A 19950-nucleotide genomic window follows, 5' to 3' on the forward strand; every position below is an offset into this window, starting at 1 on the left:
CGGCTACTTTGGTCAAAATGGTATATGTGACTTGGCTATATGTTATTTGTTTCCCAACGCTGGCAACATCAGAATCGCCTGGGAATCTTTGTAAGCTTAGCTTATCCCAGCACATTCTGAGTCAAAGGTCTGGTGTGGGGAGGAAGAGTGTTTTTTTTTTTTTTTTTTTTTTTTTAAAATTGTTAGAAAGGTGACTTTCTTTTTTTTTTTTTTTCTTTTTTTTTTTTTCAACGTTTATTCACTTTTGGGACAGAGAGAGACAGAGCATGAACGGGGGAGGGGCAGAGAGAGAGGGAGACACAGAATCGGAAACAGGCTCCAGGCTCTGAGCCATCAGCCCAGAGCCCGACACGGGGCTCGAACTCACGGACCGCGAGATCGTAACCTGGCTGAAGTCGGACGCTCAACCAACTGCGCCACCCAGGCGCCCCGGAAGAGTGTTTTAAAGAGCTCCTCACATCATCCAGCTTTGTTTGCTGGTGGATCAGCAGCATAATCCAGGTCCTAACCCCATCACCCCATCGTCATCTTAGATTGGAGTCAGCTTTTCTGCGACAGGCTCTTCCCTATGGTTCCGCTGTAATTAACAGCATGAGAACGGGCTTCATTGAGGATAAAACGTCCATTCGCACACGTATCTTCAATAATAATAATCACAGTAAAAACAGATGTTCAGAAATACTCTCTAACACAATAATGGCGTTCTAAAAGTTTTCCCATTTCAAACGTTATATTTATGTGGCAAAGCAATATTTAGTCATTTTGGTCCTTGTCATCAATTCAACTGTGGCCTTGATTAATTGGGCCACAGAGCCCAGTCACATCAGTCAGGTGGCCCAGGGCCACCTAAGTCTCTGGCACTTGCCACGTTCCATCTGGGTTTTTCAGCCACATACACAGCCCCAACTCTCTTTGTAAGCAAAAGGACAGTTCTGTGTATTCAGGGGGAAGCAGAGGCTACACAGACACTTTTGCTTGGTACATTTAAACCATTAGAGGAAAACAATTTAGAGATGCAGATTTATATAGAAAACTGGTCTGTCATTTTGCACATGAAGACGCGGCCCAAATTATTCACTATTATTTACACATCTTCTTAGCATATTGAACTAAATGCAATAATGTAAAGTCTGCTCTTGAAATTACTTACGATGTGGAATGAATTGACAGAAGGTATTCCTTATCTCAACAGGCCCCAGCTGAAAACTATATATATGGAGAAATACAATGAGTGAACCATTTTTTTTTTTTAGGTTAAATAAATTGATAAAGATTTTTAAAAAGAAGTACATAACTATTCTCAGTATTCAGCTTTTAAATTGTGCATACATATTTCGAAAACAAGGTTTTATAAGTGAATAGAGTCTTGGATAGAATTCCAGCTATCAACTGTGAACTATCAGTAACTAAATTGTGATTTACCAGAATCATGACTTACCAAGTTGGTTTTCTCTCATTTTAGGGGAAGGAGAATGTAGGATATTACCCGTGGACTGTTGTATGCCTAGGCAACCATCTCCCTTATTGTTTTGTATTGACAAATAAATACTTTTTGTGGGAGAGGGATACATTTTCTTCCTTTACAGACTACTTGTTTTCTGTGCCATGAGGACTCCAGACCAAAATCACTTTCTTTTTGTGCCCATCTTCATTAGATGCTGATAAGGAGGAGATGAGGAGTCATACTTTTTCTACTCATTATCCTTGCAATCTTGGGAAACCACTTAGCCTCTCTGCTTCTCCATTTCTCATTTGTAACATCAAGGATTAGGACTAGAGAAACTGAAAGTTTCTTCCATTTCAAATATCCCATGTTTCTACAGTTCTGTCCCTGCTTCCTCTGGCCTCAGGCCACCCTTCTTTGCTGTTTGAGAGTGTCCAAAAATTACTGCTTAGCCCAAAGTCAGAAGAAATGCTCTTCCATTCCTTAGCGTCCTACCAAGTTCGGTTAGTCATGGCGCTCATATTCGTGGATAATTGGAGATCCAGACACAAGGAGGCTGGAGGGACCTCTCACCTTGCATATCCTGGCTGGCAGCCTCATGGTCACATGCCTGACACCAAGGTCACCTGACACCATGGTACAGCAGTCACAGCACTGCTAGGCACACAACACTACTAAACACACAGCACTTTTATAATGGTCAAGGACACTTGAGACCCAGAAGCAAAGGCAGAGGAGCCATAAATGTTTTAATCATCAAATATGGGAAAGATTTCTGGGTGTGGGAGGAATTCTTGGTACCACATTTTAGTCCTGAATCCCCTGGTTTACAATCCCTGCACATGACTCTCAGAACAGCCAATGCAAAACTGAGGGACTGGCATTAAGCAGGTCACTAAATGTTTGTGGGTTTTTTTTTCCCCTCTGCGACTGAATTGGTCATTTGTGTTGGTATCATGTGTAGACAGCCTTGAGGGCTTTATGGTAAAATTCATTCCAATGGCTGAGGGTGGATTCTGCTGTGAGTATCCTAAAAGATGAAAGGTTCTGATAAAAGGATGCACTTAACCTAGAACCAGCAAAGCAAGGGCAGTGCAAAAGCCAGGGATTTGTATCTGAGTTGAATCAGGAGGGGGAACTCAATAGTCCTGTCTGCCCATTTCACTGCTCTTGACCACACAGGCCAGGGAGTTCTGGTTACTTACACCACTGCCTTTCTAATCAGGACTCAGGGGACCCACCAAGTCTTTTGGTCGCGGCAGTGGTTACGTAGGTTTGACCTTTGAAACAGTCCTCAAAAACAAAAAGAGATCGTGTGTGATCAGCTAGAGGCTGCGTTTCTCTGTGCTGCAACTGTAAGTCAAGGGCACAACTAACAATAGAAGTAACAGTAAAAGCTGCCATTTAGTGAGTGTTTACTACCTGCTGAAAACTGGGATAGACGCTTTACCCAAATTTTGTATCCAAGTTTTCCAATAGGAGGCATATAGGCTGTACAGAAAGAATTTATAAGCTATGAGAATTGTGGTTCACCCTATGGCAGGGCTTAAGATTTTCTTCAGAAAAGGGAAGGATGGTGGTCCTTTTGGATCAGTTCCAGGAAGTTCTGCCCGGAAATGGGATAGGCCTGGCTGCTGAGCCCTCTGATTCTAGGAAAGAAGCCCGTTTTGAGTTCTTGTGAAAGCAACAGATGAGACGATACTGGGGGATGGTAAAGTCCTTTCACCCTGAGGTTAAGACGAAGCCGAGAGTGGTGTGAGATGTAAAACGTCTTCCTCAACTTGAAACGACAAAACAGCCCCCACTCCTAAAACAGCATTATGATCAGGTCTACTTTAAAAGGTCCACCATAGAACAATTAACCAGTTTTAGGGATTCTGGTCTTTTGCTCTTTTAACCTCCCTGGTTCAACATGTCTACGTATTTATATTTAGTGAAATCTAATGGGCACATTGGGATTAAAACTCCAGAGTCAGGATCTGGCCCATGTAATATTGGCATTAATATCACTCAGCCGCAACCAGATGAACTAAGTGCTTAGGAAGAGCCAACTAGACACTCCTGTCAGTTGTCAATCTCGCAGTGATCCTCGCAGAGCACGGCATGAGCGCTGTGGCACTGTCCTCTTGAAAGTGACAGGGAACAAGCATGGGGTGGTGTTGATGCCCACCAGGTTATACCACTGAATTTAAAACATGTTTTTTTTTTTTTTTTTTTTTTTTTTTTTTTTTTACTACCTCCTCCTCTAATGTCTTTCAAGTATTGAGCTGTGTCAGTGTTTCCCATTTTGAAACATCTATTCCTGTTTCTTCCCATCTCTTTGGATGATTGCCATTTGTACAACATTGTAAGATGTGCCACAGTTAGCAGCAACTCCAAGCCTGTATGGTTTCTCTTTCACCAGTTAGTATCTGGATATATGTAAGCTGCTCTGATTAGCTTTCTGAAAACAATTAGAACCAGACATCTCCCCTTTAGGACCAGGAGGCACATGAGCATAAGAAACAACGTCTTTTCTTATTGTATGCGGTTTAATGGGGGGCCTGATTATACCTTCCCAAAGAGGGACAGTGAGCCGATCACTGAGCTACGGCAGTTATTCTAAACGGCATTTGTAACATTACAAGCAGTCTAGGATGAGACTTCTGGAAAAGAACAAGCTACCCCACCCAAATGTATTACAAATGTGCTTGACTGGCATTTGGAAAGAAGAAAGAAACTCTTATTAAAATTTAACATCAACTTGGCCAGACTTTGGGCCGAATTGGAAGAACAAAGTGCTGCTCAGTGAAAAGCCCGGGGTGGGAGTGATGTGATTTCTACTTCTAAGGCTGAAATAATAATAATAAAAAAAGACAGAACGGCCAACTAATCCCTTCATGGCAGATCTACACAGCTTAAATTCCAAGGGTTATTTTGTATCAAATCTTGCCATTACCCAATGGCTTTTCCTTATGAAATTCTTAATTTTTAGATATACAGATCTGATTTCAGTGGGAAAAGGGACTATCCAGTGTCTACAGTTATCTTGAAGAGAACAAATGGTTCTGAGCGGTGCTGGTGGACACAGTGACACTGAAGATGACCTCACCTCAGCACTATTCTCACGGGGGCCTGTCCTGATCAACCTCCAGTCTCCTACTTTGCTGCAACTCTGCTGGCTTTCAAAGACCAGGTGTCTCTGAATGGGCACCATGGTTACAACGCTCTAGGGTATATGGGGATTCCATAACAACTTCTAAGTATTTTTCTTCCTTTTTTTCGCTGTGTCCCAGAATCTTAAGCTGACTCATTGCCTCTATATTCTGAGAGAATGCCCAACCCAGCTCTTGGGTTGGGATTGTGGGACGCACTAAACTCAGGCTGGCATGCCCTCACAGATGTGGCGATAGAATGATCTGCCACAATAGCATTCGTGTCAAGAGATGCAGTGTCACCCATGACATTCATTTTCTTTGTGATAGTGAAAGATGCCACTCAGCACAGAGGGACCACTCTGCTGTCGAATGACGGCATGGACTAGTGAGAACTTTGTAAGAGGCATTTCTTATAAAAGTAGTCATAAGGGGATCCATCATCATTTGGTCAGCTTGTCACGAAACAGCAAAGTTACCCAGAGCCTTGAACACATCAAGCAAGTACAGATGCAACACATACAAGCAAAGCTAATTTAATATGATTCCTAGCAAATTATTAAACTCCACAGTGGTGGGGCGAGGGATTGTAGGGGAGAGATTGAGAACAACAGCGAGAAATAGAGAGAGTGAGAGATGAGATACGCAAATGGTTTTTTTGTTTCCATTTTGAAGAGTCTGATCCCACCCAGGCAAAACTGAAATCCTGCCCAAATTGGCCAGAGGCCTGTGACGATGAGGACTGTATCTCAAAGCTGCAGCAATGACAGCTCCCGTCCTCATAAAAAAATGGGAGGCAGTTTATTATCAAAATACAAACACTAAAATACTTCCGACCATTTCGTTAGCAGCATGGTTCCCAATGCGACATTCCCTTTATCAATCAAGTTTACATCATGTGGCTTCAATTCGTTTGTCTTGCCAAGACTCTTAAGAGAGCAGGTGCAAAGAGAGGGAGAGAAGAGATCTTTCCTTTTAAGCGGCAGACAGTCTTTATAAGGAATTCTCTAGGGTTCTATTCTGAAGACTATTCCGTTTGATTTGGGGCACTTTTCAAATGGCCATTTGGCACTTTCTGTTCAGAGTCTTAGGCACAGTGTGACAGAGTCAGCTTGGTGAGCCCTTCCCCATGCATTCGGTACAGCAGCTGAAACTCGGCAGGCAGCTGGTGTGACTCCTGCCACTTGGTGGTAAATTTGGTCCCTTTTTTGTCATAATAATGGTATGGAAGATCTTCCCTTGTGTTGGGGTCAAATCCAAAAGGCCAAAATCCATACAAGTGGATCTCTTCACACATCGCTGACGCAAGGGTGTACATGAGAATACCTGTGCTCAGCCGTTTGGGTGACAAATGTTTGTTTTTCCAGTACCTGTGGAACAGTAAGTACATGTGGATTCAGAAGCCAGTGTTGGTTTCAGGCAAATAGGTCAACATGACTGGGCCAGGAGGTGGATTGGTACATGGATTTGCCTTTTTTAAAGTAGCATTTGCTTTGAATCTATCTTTTAGAACACCTCTGGGCAGGACTGGCTACATAATTTGTGAGACCCAGTATGGGACGAAAATGCGGGCCCTTCTTGCAAAAATCACTGAGTTTCCAGAGGGCGATAGCAGGGCATTAAACCAAGTGCCAGCCCTCCTGAGCACAGCTCCTGTGTGACCGCACAGGTTATACATCGCGTGACACCAGCCCCGCCTCTTGGCTGTGCTAAGGAGTGGTGGCCCTGACTCAGTGGTGACACCGCAGAAGGCCAGCAGCAATGGGAATGACTATGCTCCTGTGTCACCTTCTTATCCAGATCTAGAGGTTGGTTAAATGCTTCTTCTTTGGTCTGGAGAGATTGTGGGGACTTATTTTTCTGTAGCTTCTTGTAAAAAAAAAAAAATCATATTCCCTGTTCCTTTGTTTTCTACCTAAGGGTTCCTAGGGGTTCCCTTCTTTAGCATGCCAGAACCCAAGAAAAGCATTTAAACACTTTCTGAATTTAAAAAAAAGCTAAATTATGGCTGTTTTTCCTTCCATATTGAAATAGTAGTTTGAAGCCTTCCTACCTATACTACCAACTATTCGAGACTGCTAGGGAGTGAGTGTGTGTGTGTGTGTGTGTGTGTGTGTGTGTGTGTGTGTGTATCATTTGCTGTGTAGGCAAAGTTAAACTGTTTATGAATCAGGTTTCCTTGGACTGTATTTCCCTTGAGTTTTCATTGGACCAATGTATTTGGTTCAAGCCTGAGTGGCTGTGAAGCATTATGGCTAACTCCGTGGCCTTTCTGAAAAGCTAGGGGCAGGGTAGGCCACACAGGCCAATTTCCTGAAGCTTCTAAGCACGTATACTTCCTTCTTTACTACTTGAAAGCTTCACAGACCTTTCCCCATTCCAGTTGAAATGTAACAGTTTAGTCTTGGTTTTCTTACTAAGGAGTTAGAATGACTTCTGACAATTCCTTTGGTATGGCTGAACTTAAGTAAAGTAAGGCAGGAGCAAAATGATGAGGTCAAAAGGCCACAGGAGGACAGGTTGGTGGGAGGCATGGCTTCTAATTCTGATTTTCCCCATTTGGGGCAGTGACATTGGGTGGTAAATAGTTCCTTTTCTTTGTACCTCAGTTGACTCATCTTTAAACAAGAGTTGGGCTACCTAACCTCTCAAAAAGATGACCATACATCTTGAGAAGCTGGGATAGTCTCAATTTTTGTTTGTTATCCTGTTGTTATTAATAGTACCCTCTTTCTCTTAAAGACAGAGCTCCAGTTTGGACTATATATTATGGTGTCACCCTACCTGTTAGACATACTACTTTATTAGATGATGATTCCTCCTTCTATCAGAGGTAACCTAAACAGACATTAAGTTTGGTAGACTTCAGAGGACTACAGGATGGGAATAATATACTATGGGATAAACGTCTTTACAATTCTCTGGTTACCTGTCCTCCCAGAACCCACTTTAACTTGTAGGGCTATCCGGACAGTATGTTAGGACATGGAGGCTACTTGCTCAGGGGAAATTAGAGTTAAGGCAGTTTCCTCAGATGATTTAAAAAAAATCCTACAACTAATTTTGCTTTATAAAATGCCCTGGACTAGTGGCTCCTAATTTTGACTGCATATTAGAATCATCTAGGAGTTATTAAGAAAAACAGGTACCGGGCCCTTCCCCTCCCCCTGCCAGATAAATTACATTAGAATCCCTTGAAGTAGAGCCCAGGCAACAGTAGTTTTAAAAGTTCTCCAGGTGATTCTAATGTACAGCCAGCATTAAGACTCAACAGACTAGACAAAAATATTGCATTTCTGATCAATCTCTCTATCAAATTATGAGGGATAACAGCAAGCTTATAAAATAACTTTCACATGTTTTGGCACTGAAATCCCAAATTTTAAAGGCCAATTATGCAATTTATGCTTTCCTTAAGTGGTTTTCTAATCTTGGACATTGACAAAACACCCACATATAAAATCAAAAGGAACATTTTAAGTCAATTGCATCTTGACTTGGTTTGTCTAATTCAGCCATTGGCATGATTGGGACATAGCTCTCCATTAAAGACAATTCTTGATTTTTGATGATTTGCTTGGTTTGTCTGATTCAGCCATTGGCATGACTGGGACATAGCTCTCCATTAAAGACAATTCTTGATTTTTGATGATTTCCATGACTGCCTGTTAGGCTTACCACCAAGGGAGGGGACAGGGATTAGAGAGGGCAGACTGACGAAACACCAGTCCCCCCTCCCCCATATAGCACTTTGTTACCAGCTGGAAGTAGGAGAGTAGGAGATTGAACTTCTTACTGAGAATGATTCATTCTTTCATTACAAAAACATAAGAGTTTGCCTCAAAGTTCTAAGCTAACCACAACAAGTAACTAATCAGGTACCTCCCACCCCCAAGAGATTACAATATTGATTTGCCATCTGGTGGGGTAAGACTTAAAGGCAATAAAATATACACACCTGTTGACATGTTGCATTATATTTCCAGGCCAAGCCAATTGGACCTTTAACTGACCTCTGTGTTCAACAAAAAAGTCAACTAATGTCCTGGTAACAGTTGCTGAAGTGTGGAAGAAAAATGCAGGGATCCAAAGAATGGCCCCATCGAGCTTTTTTAAACTCAGGAAAAAGTTGTTACGGTCCTGAATGGTCAAAAGGTTGTTGTAATATTTTTCCAGAATGCTGGGGTTGAAGGTGGTAAGGTTGGTTTTCCTTCCAACATCTCTTTGGAAAGCCTCCGTAGGGGCAAAATTGCAACGGAAAACAAAATCTGACTTATCTATTTCTTGTCCACACCGGCTCCCTGTCAGGATCCCACTATTTCCAACCACAGCACAAATATTAAAATGCTTATTCACAATGGGTGACACATCTGGAAGCAGTGATCGGAAGTTATTGCTAATAGAGAAAACATATTTATGGCTGGAATAATCATAGTGCATCAGTTGTCCGATCCGAACACTATTCTTGGTCAAAGAAAAATTTTTTATTACATCGACATGCTGAAGAATTTCTTGCCTAAAATGAAAAGAAATTCATTAAATGCATCCCATTCAAAAGAATTGATTTTCCATCTTATGTCTTATGCTGCCATTTCATTCAGACAAGAATCGTAGGCCCATTGTATCTAAGAAAGATTATACATTCATAATAATTGCGGTCATTGCGGGAAAGACTGCTTCAGAATCTACAGAGGTGTTAATTTCCCAATCAAGTTCTGGATGTAATCCTTCAAGGCTTATAAATGTTGTCACTTACAGTTTTAGCTGGCATTCTTTGGTTTTCTGCTCTATGTGAGAAGTGTATTTGATCAAGGAGGAGGCATGATCATAGGAGGTCAAACTATGTCAGAAAATACAGGGAGACAATTTACACAGGCTCCAAAGAGCTCACATTAATTCACAAACATTGGTGACTTAGAGTTTGTAACCAGGTACTGTTTGTTTGCTATTGGACTGCAGCGTTCAAGGAATATCAAATATCACTGGTATCCAAATAAGAGCCAAATAGATACGAGTCAGTATAATACTATCTATTATTGAAATATGGAAATGGTAACAATAGTGAATGTAGTTGCGTATTTAATAGAAATGAGATGATAATCTCATTAAGGTCCTTTGAATAATGAAACAAGAATATTTTTATACTTGATTATATAGAAACACAATTTAGTTGGAGGAACTTAATCCTTAGAAAAACAGGCTGTCGTGAATCCTGAAAATGTGTGTACATTCTAAGAATTCAGAGGATAAACAAGGCAAGGGTGATACTTAGCATTAATTTCAGGTTGCTCTCATGTTGAGCTTTAAGTAAAATGAAGTATTTCCTCTTAGAGTTTCAGCTATTTAAAATATTTATGAGAGACCAGTAACATGTTACTTTGCTACTAGATTCTCTAATTCTAAGAAATCACATTGTAAATTTCCTATGTCTTTTGCCTAAAAAAATAGGATTGAAACTAAATGCTTTGCATATCATCACTTTAACTGGAATTTTATTTAAAAAAAACACTTCATTTGTCAAAATATAAAGCAACATAAACTGAACGCTTTAATCTAAAATTTCCAGAGTTACCCATACTGTTCTTTACAAGCTAGTCTTTACCTGTTGTAAAGGTAAAGTAAATTTAAAATGATACTGGGAAAATTAATTAAAGTTTACCTAATAAGTGGATTGAAAGGAGGGAAGTTTTGAGAAGGAAATATTGTTCTGACTGGTCATTTGGGTCACATGGCCCAGTGTGGGAAGATAATTTTTACTATGTTAGAAATATGTCTTGGGAAAGGTATAATGTGTTCTACCATGAAAGTTTTCTGGTTTGTCTATAAAATTAATATTGGACTAAAAACCCAATAGTTTTTTTAAGGTACTTCTATGGTTTAGAATTTATCAGTTATTGCCATTGAACTAATTTCTAATTGAACAGTGTTTTAAAATTTTTATTCATAATCACATGACTATATCAGCTTTTCATGACACCATAGATATCTACTGAATTGGTTTTAATTCTGTCACTCAAAATAAAAAAGGGTGCAGTAACTAGAAATGCTATGACAAAACACAGCTCCCTAAATGAGTGGTAAAATGATCATTTGTAAAATAAATATTCACACCCCTAATGAATACACTAGATGGCTCACATTCCATTTAGTAGCATAATAATCCCACCAAAAAGGAAGGAGTGATGACTTATCAGGGGTTGCTAAGAGTAGACCAGAATCACTCAGGATAATAAATTTGAATAAATCTCATCCTTCTTCCCCACCACACACACACACACACACACACACACACACACACACACTCCCTCATGTATAAACCAGGCTGTTACAAGACAACAACCTGTAAAAATGATGTTGGGTAGCTTTTACAATGTATTAAGGGCTGTAAAGGTTTAATGAAAACAAATAGGCAAAACCAGAACAAAACCGTACTTAAATACCTGCATATATTTGGGCCAAGATTTTGACTAGTAATTGATAAGGGCAGATTATAGTATTTTCTGTGTGTTTCAGTGTGAGACAATTCTATTTTATTTCATTTTTAAACATTTTTCTCAGTGGGAGAATGAAAATGCATTATTAGATGGTCTTTATGCAATTGTTTTTGTTTTTTTTGTTTTTGTTTTTTTTTAGTAGATGGCTTTGGCAGTGTTACCCATGCATGTTAACTATAAATCATTGTGCTCAATTAAGCCCAAGTTAGGGAGCATATTGGAAATATCTTTTTCCTTCCCATTCAAATTGGTCTTCTTGATGTTTTCTTTTTTTATGAGAGGGCACTACATACATAAAAAAGAGTTACCAATCAGCCTTTGTGCAGTCAGGCCTAGAAGACAATGCAAATAACACCTCCGGTGAGGGATAGATTTTTGTTGTTTTGGAGTGTTTTGTTTTGTTTTGTTTTGTTTGAACTCCAGAATTCAAAAACACCTTTCGGATCTTTTCCCCCTATCCTACCTTTGATGTAAAAACGCTGTCCGATTAAATGTCCACTTAGAAGGTTTCTCTTGGAGTTCGTGGGTCAGAGAATTCGTAATGGGCACAAATGACGGATCTAGAAACTTCAGCGCAAATTGTGACCTGGAGAGGAGCATGAGTACACAGACAAACGTGCTGGCCTCAGCTGGGGGAAGCCAACGTAGCCATTAAAGTCCAGGCGGCTGGGGGCGGCGCGCGCGTCTGGGGTGAGGGGTGCACCTGGCACACGCACTGGCTCCATCCCGCCCCAGAGCCCCTCTCATTTGGCCCACTCCCTGCTCCCACACACACCCGGGGGGAAGAAGGAAAAGTAGGGAAATCCGCCTCCATTGTCCATCCCTCCGGGTGCGGGAGAGACCATAAAATGGCCGTCTCGCGGAGAGCAGGGCGGGAGCCAGGCGCACTGCTGGAGCCAGATGCGCCGTGAGGACCAAGGAGTCAGCACCGCGGACAGCGGCCGCGCCTCCGCTATTCCGACCCGCGACGCCCCGGCTGTCCGGGTGAATTGATTTTTGGAGAAAGGGCAGAGGAAACCGGAGTCCCAGGGGAAGACTGGGGGTGGCTCCTGCCTTAACCTCTTACTTCCCGAACCGAGTCTGATTTCACTCCCTGTCCCCTAACTGGGGACCCCGGAGGCCGCAGGGCAGCTCCACTCTTCTGCCCAGGTGGGGCTTCTCTAGGTTCCGCACCTCTGGCCTGCTTGGACCACAGCTTGCAGTTTGTATTTGCCACCTGGCCCTCGGGAGGTCCTCCTGGAAGAGCCCCTGAGGGTCACAGGTAGAGGCAGGGGTTCCCGAGGAGCTGCGCCAAGCTGCGCCTGGCCCCTTCCCTGTCCAGCCCTCTCGCCCGGCGGCGACTTGGACCAGGGGCGAGGGTAGGCGGCCCTTAGGAGGCTCGCTTCCCGCAGAGGGCGGAGGAATTGCAGAAATCCCGGAAAGGGGGCGGGGGGCGGTGGTGGCAGCAGTAGGGAAAGGATCGAGGTAAAATACCCCAGGGGCTTCAGAACAGACCCGCGCATCATTTGATGGGGTGGGGCGTGACGGAGAGGAGTGAGCACAGCGCTCGGGGAGTCCGGCGCCTGCGCCATTAAATCGCCCTGGACCGCCCGGAGCCCGGCCGCGGAGTCTGCGGACGCCGCACCGGGAAGGCGCTCACCTCACGCACATCCATCTCCCGGTTCACCGCCCCCTCCCACACACACTCATTGCCTCTCCCTCCATCATCATTCTCCTTAAACCCTCCCCCCATTTTTGAAATGGGGGAAGGGATGCAGAGGAAGAATACGAGAAATGCAATCACATTGATTAGGACAACGGCTTTTAGGGGCTTCGGGTTCAAATAAATAAAGGAAGGGGGAAGGGAGAATCAGAAAGAGGAGTGGAAGGACCACGCAGTCATCTTGCCCAAAGTGTCTCGGAGAAGCCAAAACACCCCCCTGTCCCCCCCCCCCCCCCCAATAAACCAGATACCCGAGGGCGCTCAAATAGAGAGAGGCCCGCACTCACCGGAATCCCGCGTGGAACATGTACATTCGGGGCGCCCCCGGGTTGGCGTACTTGGGAGTGGTGAAGATGTTCTCCTTTTTCAGGGACACGTAGCTGATGAGCGATAAAATCAGCAGGGCGACGCTGAGCATGACCAGTCCCAGCACACTGGCGACCCGGGCCATTTTGCAATTTCTCATCCCGGGCTGGGCTGGGATCAAGGGAAGCAGGGAAATCGGTCCATTGAGCGGCCAGCAGCTCGCTGGCGTGTCAGTGTGTGAGTGTGTGTGTGTTCGCCCGCGCGTGTCAGCGTGTGTGGCGGGGGAGGGGGACCGGGCAGGGGAGCCGCGGAGGCCCGGGAGGTGGGGAAGGGCAGGAGCCCCAGAGAGAAGCCGACCCCCAAGGCAGGGCCGAGCGGGGCCAGGAGGCTGGGCAGGAAGATGGAGGGCCTGCGCGGCGGCGTGGCGATGGAACGCGCCGCGCTGTGCGTCCCCGGCCGCCGGCTGAGGCTCCCCCGCGCGTTTCCAGCTAGGCTGCCATCTCCTCCGCCGCCTGTAAGATAAATGTGATTGGAATAACGTTACAGTTCGATCTAAGCACAGGATTTAATTAATGAACTCTAATCTCCCAAATAAGCGGGGGGAGGGGCCGGAGAGGGGAGGGGGAAAGAGGGGTGGCAGAGGGAGGGGAATTGAGGCTGGAAGGCTGCCGCCCACGTCAGTGGGCTTCCCGGCTGAGGGTTCGCGCGGGGAGGTGGCTGGGGCGACACAGAAGCCCAAACTTGGTTAAACGGACCGTTCATTACTTTATACATATGATGCAGGATAGGGTGATAACCAACTGGATTTGCTGCCTTGGAGGTTACACACCAACTGCGTGCTTCTCCTAGATGCAGGGAGAGTAGTTTTAGGAAGATAGACATTTAAAAGCTTCTCTCCTCACCACTGAGGCACCACCCTGAGCCCCACGGGGTAGCATGCGTCCTAGCACCCCAGCGCCCCCGCAAAGAAGCCCTGAGAGCAGCTGGCCCAGTTTGGCTTGTGAGCGCTTAAAACCTCCCTAGAAATTTCCAGAACCTCTCCCCTATCTGCTTCCTTTGCCCACCGCATACATTGCTTCTCTCTGAAAGGTGGGCAGTGCCCAGCACAGCGGTGAGGTGAGCTGTGGGTTGGGGGGGGGGCTGGTTTCTCCCTCCCTGTCCGTGTCTCAGCACGTGGCAGGTGGTAAGCTAGGCTGTGTTCCTGAGTTGACCAGGAGCAATTCCCCCTGATTTAACTCTTCATTGCCCACTTTCCTGATCCATCCCTGGGGCCAGGTCTTGGGGATGGGCCACCTAACTTAGTCCTGCTTGGTCCAGAAGCATTTACAAACTACTTTATAAATACATAGAACTCACCTTTGAAGGAGTCCAAGAACCAGGTAAGAGTGGCTGCCTCTGAGGGTGGAAGGAAAGCTCACTGCCTAACGTTTTATATTGCGTGACCTTCCATTTATTTTAGAATATTCATATGTTGCCCGTTATAACATTCATTGGAAATAAAAATTAATCCATTTTCAGTGAGGCTGCCGGACACTCAGAGGCAACCCACCTATTTCTTTAGCTCTGTTCTTTGCAATCAACTTGTGGCTTCTTCCACCCTAGTCTCACCCTTGGACTGGTCCTCCCAGCTTATTGGACTGGCCAATGAGCACTAATGAAAGAAGCTGGAGGTGAGAAATTGTCCTCCGAGAACCTTTTCCAATAAAGCAAATTGACACTTTCCGGAGTTTTTACGATTTCTTTCTCTCCTGAACTTCTTGCCTTATGGACTTCGGTGGGCCTGATGATACGTCTGTCTGTGGACCTCACATTCCTTAAAGGGGTGAACCCCTGGACTGTTAACTCCTGCAGAGCCAGGGGCCATGTCTTCTTCCCCGCTGTTTGCACATACTGTCTGGCAATTGTCCCATGTAGAGGGTATGCTTAATAAATGTTTGAGAACTGAGTGAGGTCCCTTGGAAAGACATCTCTGTCTGGTTGTGGACAGAGGCACGCAGAATGCAAGTGTCTGTTTCCAGTGAATGACAAGGGGAGTTGTTCAGTTTGTACCCACTGAAGACATTTTATACCAAAATCTAAAAATGTGGGCCAAGAAGACACAAATAATCTTCTTTTTCTCATGGGGCTTACATTATTTAAAAAATGTTAGAAAGGCCTGCACATCTATATGATGAATACTGGAATGATATTTTTTGAATAATTACTATGGTTTCTTTTAAAGAGAAGACCATATGAATCTAGCGTAAAATGCCAAAAGGAGTAAGATCGTGTCTTAGAGAGCTATCTAAGAATTATACATGTTGGAAAAACTCTTCTTGAACACGGAGTCAGGGGAACATGCTACAGAGCTCAGAGTAATGGTTACACTTTCAGGCTCTGAAGCCAGCAGACCTGACTTCAAAAGTTTACTCTGGCACCCACAGCTATGTGACCTTGGGTAAGTTATCAGCCTCTCTGTGTCCCAGGCTCCTTACCTGCAGAACCAGGAATTGGGGGAAGATTACACAAGACATGTAAAGGCCTTGGCAGAGCTCTGGGTCTTTATTAAGCTGTCAATAAATATGAGCTGAACAGCTTGCACAAGTTTTCAGTGTCTTTCTCTGGCCCCATAAATGACCCACGACAGAGTGCATGGGAAGGGATGTACTTGGTGAGGCATTTTCCTACAGAAAATGGCAAGGACCAAGAAGCTCTTTGGTTTTCTTTATTAAGGAACATAACAGGCTTTCCTGGGACATATGATACAGACTCATTCCACCTGGATTTAAAAATTGATATATTGCTTATGTTTAGCATACCTTTGTGAACTTTCTGAAGGAAGTCCTAGGAGGATGATCCCCAGATTGCATATGGGTCACTGAAAGTCATATGATGTAAAGGAGCCAACTTAGCCAGAAAAGAAACCAGCAGGCGGGAATCCTGTGCCAGGCCTAGAGGTGGAAATGACAATTACCAGCGGGAAAATTTCTGGGGATGGTACTTCACAGAGTGACTACAGTACTAGATACGGGATTTTTTTCAAGCCTGGGATGATAGCTACTTAAATTAAAAAAATAATGAGGACATTTTTGTAGACTATCACCTAACAAATTTCATTAGAAATGAGATCTATCTGGAAGAACAGGAGGGTGAAAACAAGAAATACAGAAATGAAAGCCCTCTCTGACTTCTGTTTCCTAGGGGAGCTGTTATTTTGGACACAAGTATTTCCCTCTCCTACCTCCGTGAGTGCGCACCTTTTGCAAACATGTCTCTGGGGCCCTGTCTAGGTCCTCACCAACTCATACCTACCAAGAGTAACTTCCAGGCATTTTGGATGGGAAACCTGGGAAGGATGATGTCTTTTGTAAGAAAGAGCTTCATTCATGTCTTTATTTCTGTTTTCTTTCATCAATTCATTAAATAAAATGTGTTGGTTATCAGACACCTGGCCGGACAGGTAAAGGGTTATAAAATCGTCCTTGACCTCCTAATGCTTATGGTCTTGTGGGAGAGAGATCAGCCAGCATAATGGCAGTATCGTGTGAGTGGGCACTCGGGTGGCTCCATGGAGTAGGTGTCCTGTCAGTACTATGGAGAGCTTGACAACAGAGGGCTGATGGGAGAGGCAGAGAATAAACTGTGACAGGTTGTCAGGGTTCTACGTGGAGGGCAACATCTGAGCTGGGCTTTAAAGTATGAGTATGATTCATTAGGTAAAGAGGTTAAAAAAGGACATTCCAAGTAGAGGGGTGAGGAGTAGGTAGGGAAGATTAATTATGGTGGGCTTGACTAACAACAAGAGATGTGAGGTGACTGCCACAAAAGAAGAGCCCAGAAAGGGAGTGAGGGCCAGACTGGATGACGTGCTAAGGAGTTGGCTGTGTCCTTGGCAGCTCCACTCACAACTGCCCAGCGTTTAAGAGAGGAATGGCTCAATCTAATTTGCACTGACTACTGCAGGAGCAGCTGGAGGCAGGCCCATGGGGAGATGGGAACAGCAGCTGCTCATGTGGACATCAGCTGATATATTCTGTCCATGTGCCAGAAGCACCAGCGTGCCTTAATTTATCAATGAACCAATTGACCATTTTCTGTTATGAGACACTCACTCCTGAGTAAGGCACCAGGGAGTTGACTTTTGGAAGGGCAAGTGACCCCTCCTGGATGACATGGAGATCATAGTCCAGGGAGCTCGGGGACAGTCCACTGGGAAACTGCTCTTTGGCCACATGTGACCGGAGTTCTTTCTGCACATTATTGTTTGACTTCTTAGTTCCTAGTGGGTCTAACAGTGGCCACAGGGGAAAGATTTGGGGACTCTGGAGGTTTCTACCTCTTATTTTCCCTTAAAAGATAAATACTTTATGAGCTCAGGGGTGGGAAAGCCACTGTAGTCAAAGAAAGCTTCTCAAAAGCCCTCAGATGGGACTGAGACTAGAAAGATGCATGGGGATTTCCAGAGGCGGAGATGGCAGGAGAGGGCAGGGCAGGGCCAACCAGGCTGAACAAAGATGTGGAGGAAGAAGAGGGAAAGGCATGTTGGGGCCAGCGAATAGATAAGCCCACTTGGAGTAAAGTGAAAACAGCCAAGATGTAGAGAGCACTTCTTATGTACCAGGAGTCTTTTATACCTAATCTGTAATCTTCACCCAGATCTGGAGAGGAAGGTATAATTATTTTCACTGCATAGTTGAAGAAACTGATGGACATGATCTTGCTCAAGACAAATCCTCTTTGACTCTAAAGCCCACCCTACCCACTATTCCAAACTGCTTGGAAGTGGTTCCTGAGACAGAGTTGGAAATGTGTGCAGCCCTGGGAAATCTGAAAGCATCATTCTTTGAGAGTGAGAATCAGTTAATACTGATGAGGAGGGGGAGGAGAAGAAGGGGGAGGGAGATGATGTCATATAACATTCATTGCACACCTACTATGTTTTGGGTATTGCCCTAGGCATTTTAACAACTGATCTCATTTAATCTCTATTCCATCCCTATGAGGATGGAGAGAGAATGAAGAAACTGAGGCCCAGAGAGGTTAATAACTTGCTCAGGTCACACAACTAGTGTGTTCCAGAAGAAGATTGGACTCTATTGGTATTCCAGAGCTCAGGACCAGTGGCTACTCTGGGGCTGGAGGAAGGTTGGGTAAGGTTGGAGCCTGGGGACAGAGTGCCAGCCATCCTGTGGGGTTAGCCAGGAGACAGCATCTTACTTTCATTGTATCCTTTAGTGCCAGCACACCAATCAGCACAACTAATGCTCAGTTTGGAAAGAAGGCAGGGAACTTCTCTGCTGTACAGAATACCCGAAGTCCAGAGTAGGGAGAAGTTTGGTCTCTGGTACAGATTGCAGAGAAAGATGATATACCTCAACTAGGGTAGATGAGTTAAATTACCTATTGAAGAGACCATGTTTAATGAGGTTAAGTAGTTAGATCAAGCTAGACTGATATTAATATATGAACATAGTACAAAATATAAAGCACGCGAGGGATGCAGCGGGAACAGTAAAACTCCCTCCTCCCACCTTATCTCCTTAGAGACAGCCGCTGTTGCCGTCCAGAGATGCTCTATGCATTCAAAAGCATGTGAGTATTAATTTTTAAACGTAAATGCTGAGACCAGTTTAAAATGATATTTATTTCATGGCTTTTGTCTGCATTTTACAAAAGACATTTTGCATAAAATTTTAACATTTCAGATGTTTGCAATGATTACCTTTTCTAGAAGCTGAGGAATTACTCATTTTGCGCCTACAGACGAATGCTTCTCTTAAAGCTCAGTGAAGCGGCTCTATGTGAAAGGAATATAAGAACTTCAAATAGCCCTTTCTTCATTGAATAAATAAAATATATTTGGAAAGCCGTCTTAAGACTTTTTGTGATCCAGTCCCTAGGAAATGGTTTGGAAGGAGCTATTATGTTCAATTGTGTTAATCTCCTGGGTCCTTGCATAGAATTTCCACCTTTTAAATGTTTTCAGCGATTACCTCTTCTAGAAGCTCAGGTATTATACTTGAGAAGCTACTTGAAAAATAATCTTACAGTTAACTTTTAAGCTATTCTTATGTCTATTGTGTGTTTTTATTGCACTCACTGTGGGCATAAGAAATCACCCACGGTTAGAGCCGCCGCAATAACATTGCTGGCATACCATTAGGGGAGGTGTTTTAAAAAGAAATCTAATTTTAGCCTTCATCTTGAGTTTTGGGGCAGTTTTTGTTCCTTATGCTTCTAAAACTGTAATTGTCAACAGCCTATCTTTTTTTTTTTTTTTTTCAACGTTTATTTATTTTTGGGACAGAGAGAGACAGAGCATGAACGGGGGAGGGGCAGAGAGAGAGGGAGACACAGCATCGGAAACAGGCTCCAGGCTCTGAGCCATCAGCCCAGAGCCCGACGCGGGGCTCGAACTCACGGACCGCGAGATCGTGACCTGGCTGAAGTCGGACGCCCAACCGACTGCGCCACCCAGGCGCCCCTACAACAGCCTATCTTTGAGAGCAGGAGAAAAAAACACTGTTTTGTTTGTACATTATTATAACAAAAGCTGGTAAAAATTTCCTTGTAATTATTAAAAATGCACGACTACTTGCTGACTTATTGATAGGTGCGGCTTCCACAGAGGAAATGGTAGGGATTGTTGATGGATGGATTTCTAAGTACCCTCCTCTCTCAGTTCTGGACCCCCTAGTCCCAATTATAAGCACACACCCTTAGCTGAGATTTCTTATTTTATGTTCATAGGAAATTCACAGAGATAAGAGGTTGCTGGACTTCTCGATATTGAAAAATCCAGTCCTCAGTAGGGGCAGTGGGGGAGGAGACTGAGCTACAACATGTTTTATATTACGGACATGTATGTTCTATATCGAGTCATGTTTATAG

The 19950-nt window shown here is 44.0% G+C and overlaps 1 protein-coding gene across 1 annotated transcript; it reads right to left on the reverse strand.

The window, feature by feature from the left end:
• Window positions 1–437: 437 nt before the first annotated feature.
• Window positions 438–13401, reverse strand: ST8SIA3 (ST8 alpha-N-acetyl-neuraminide alpha-2,8-sialyltransferase 3). Its single transcript, XM_030336969.1, has 4 exons — window positions 13062–13401; window positions 11536–11658; window positions 8537–9094; window positions 438–5948 (listed from the first exon to the last, which is right to left on the reverse strand). The coding sequence occupies exons 1-4, from the start codon at window positions 13238–13240 to the stop codon at window positions 5666–5668; spliced, it is 1143 nt and encodes a 380-aa protein (XP_030192829.1). The 5' UTR covers window positions 13241–13401; the 3' UTR covers window positions 438–5665.
• Between the last annotated feature and the right edge of the window lie 6549 nt (window positions 13402–19950).

The sequence above is a fragment of the Lynx canadensis genome, chromosome D3 (genome assembly GCF_007474595.2).
Source record: "Lynx canadensis isolate LIC74 chromosome D3, mLynCan4.pri.v2, whole genome shotgun sequence".
Taxonomy (NCBI): domain Eukaryota; kingdom Metazoa; phylum Chordata; class Mammalia; order Carnivora; family Felidae; genus Lynx; species Lynx canadensis.

Excerpts from the sequence above, each read along its gene's own strand:
- ST8SIA3 (XM_030336969.1), bottom strand. The coding sequence starts at position 13,240 with ATGAGAAATTGCAAAATGGCCCGGGTCGCCAGTGTGCTGGGACTGGTC. Across the intron at positions 11,659-13,061 it reads ATGTTCCACGCGGGATTCCG|GTCACAATTTGCGCTGAAGT; the intron begins GTGAGTGCGGGC and ends GCTCCTCTCCAG. Across the intron at positions 9,095-11,535 it reads ACAGCGTTTTTACATCAAAG|GCAAGAAATTCTTCAGCATG; the intron begins GTAGGATAGGGG and ends TTTTCATTTTAG.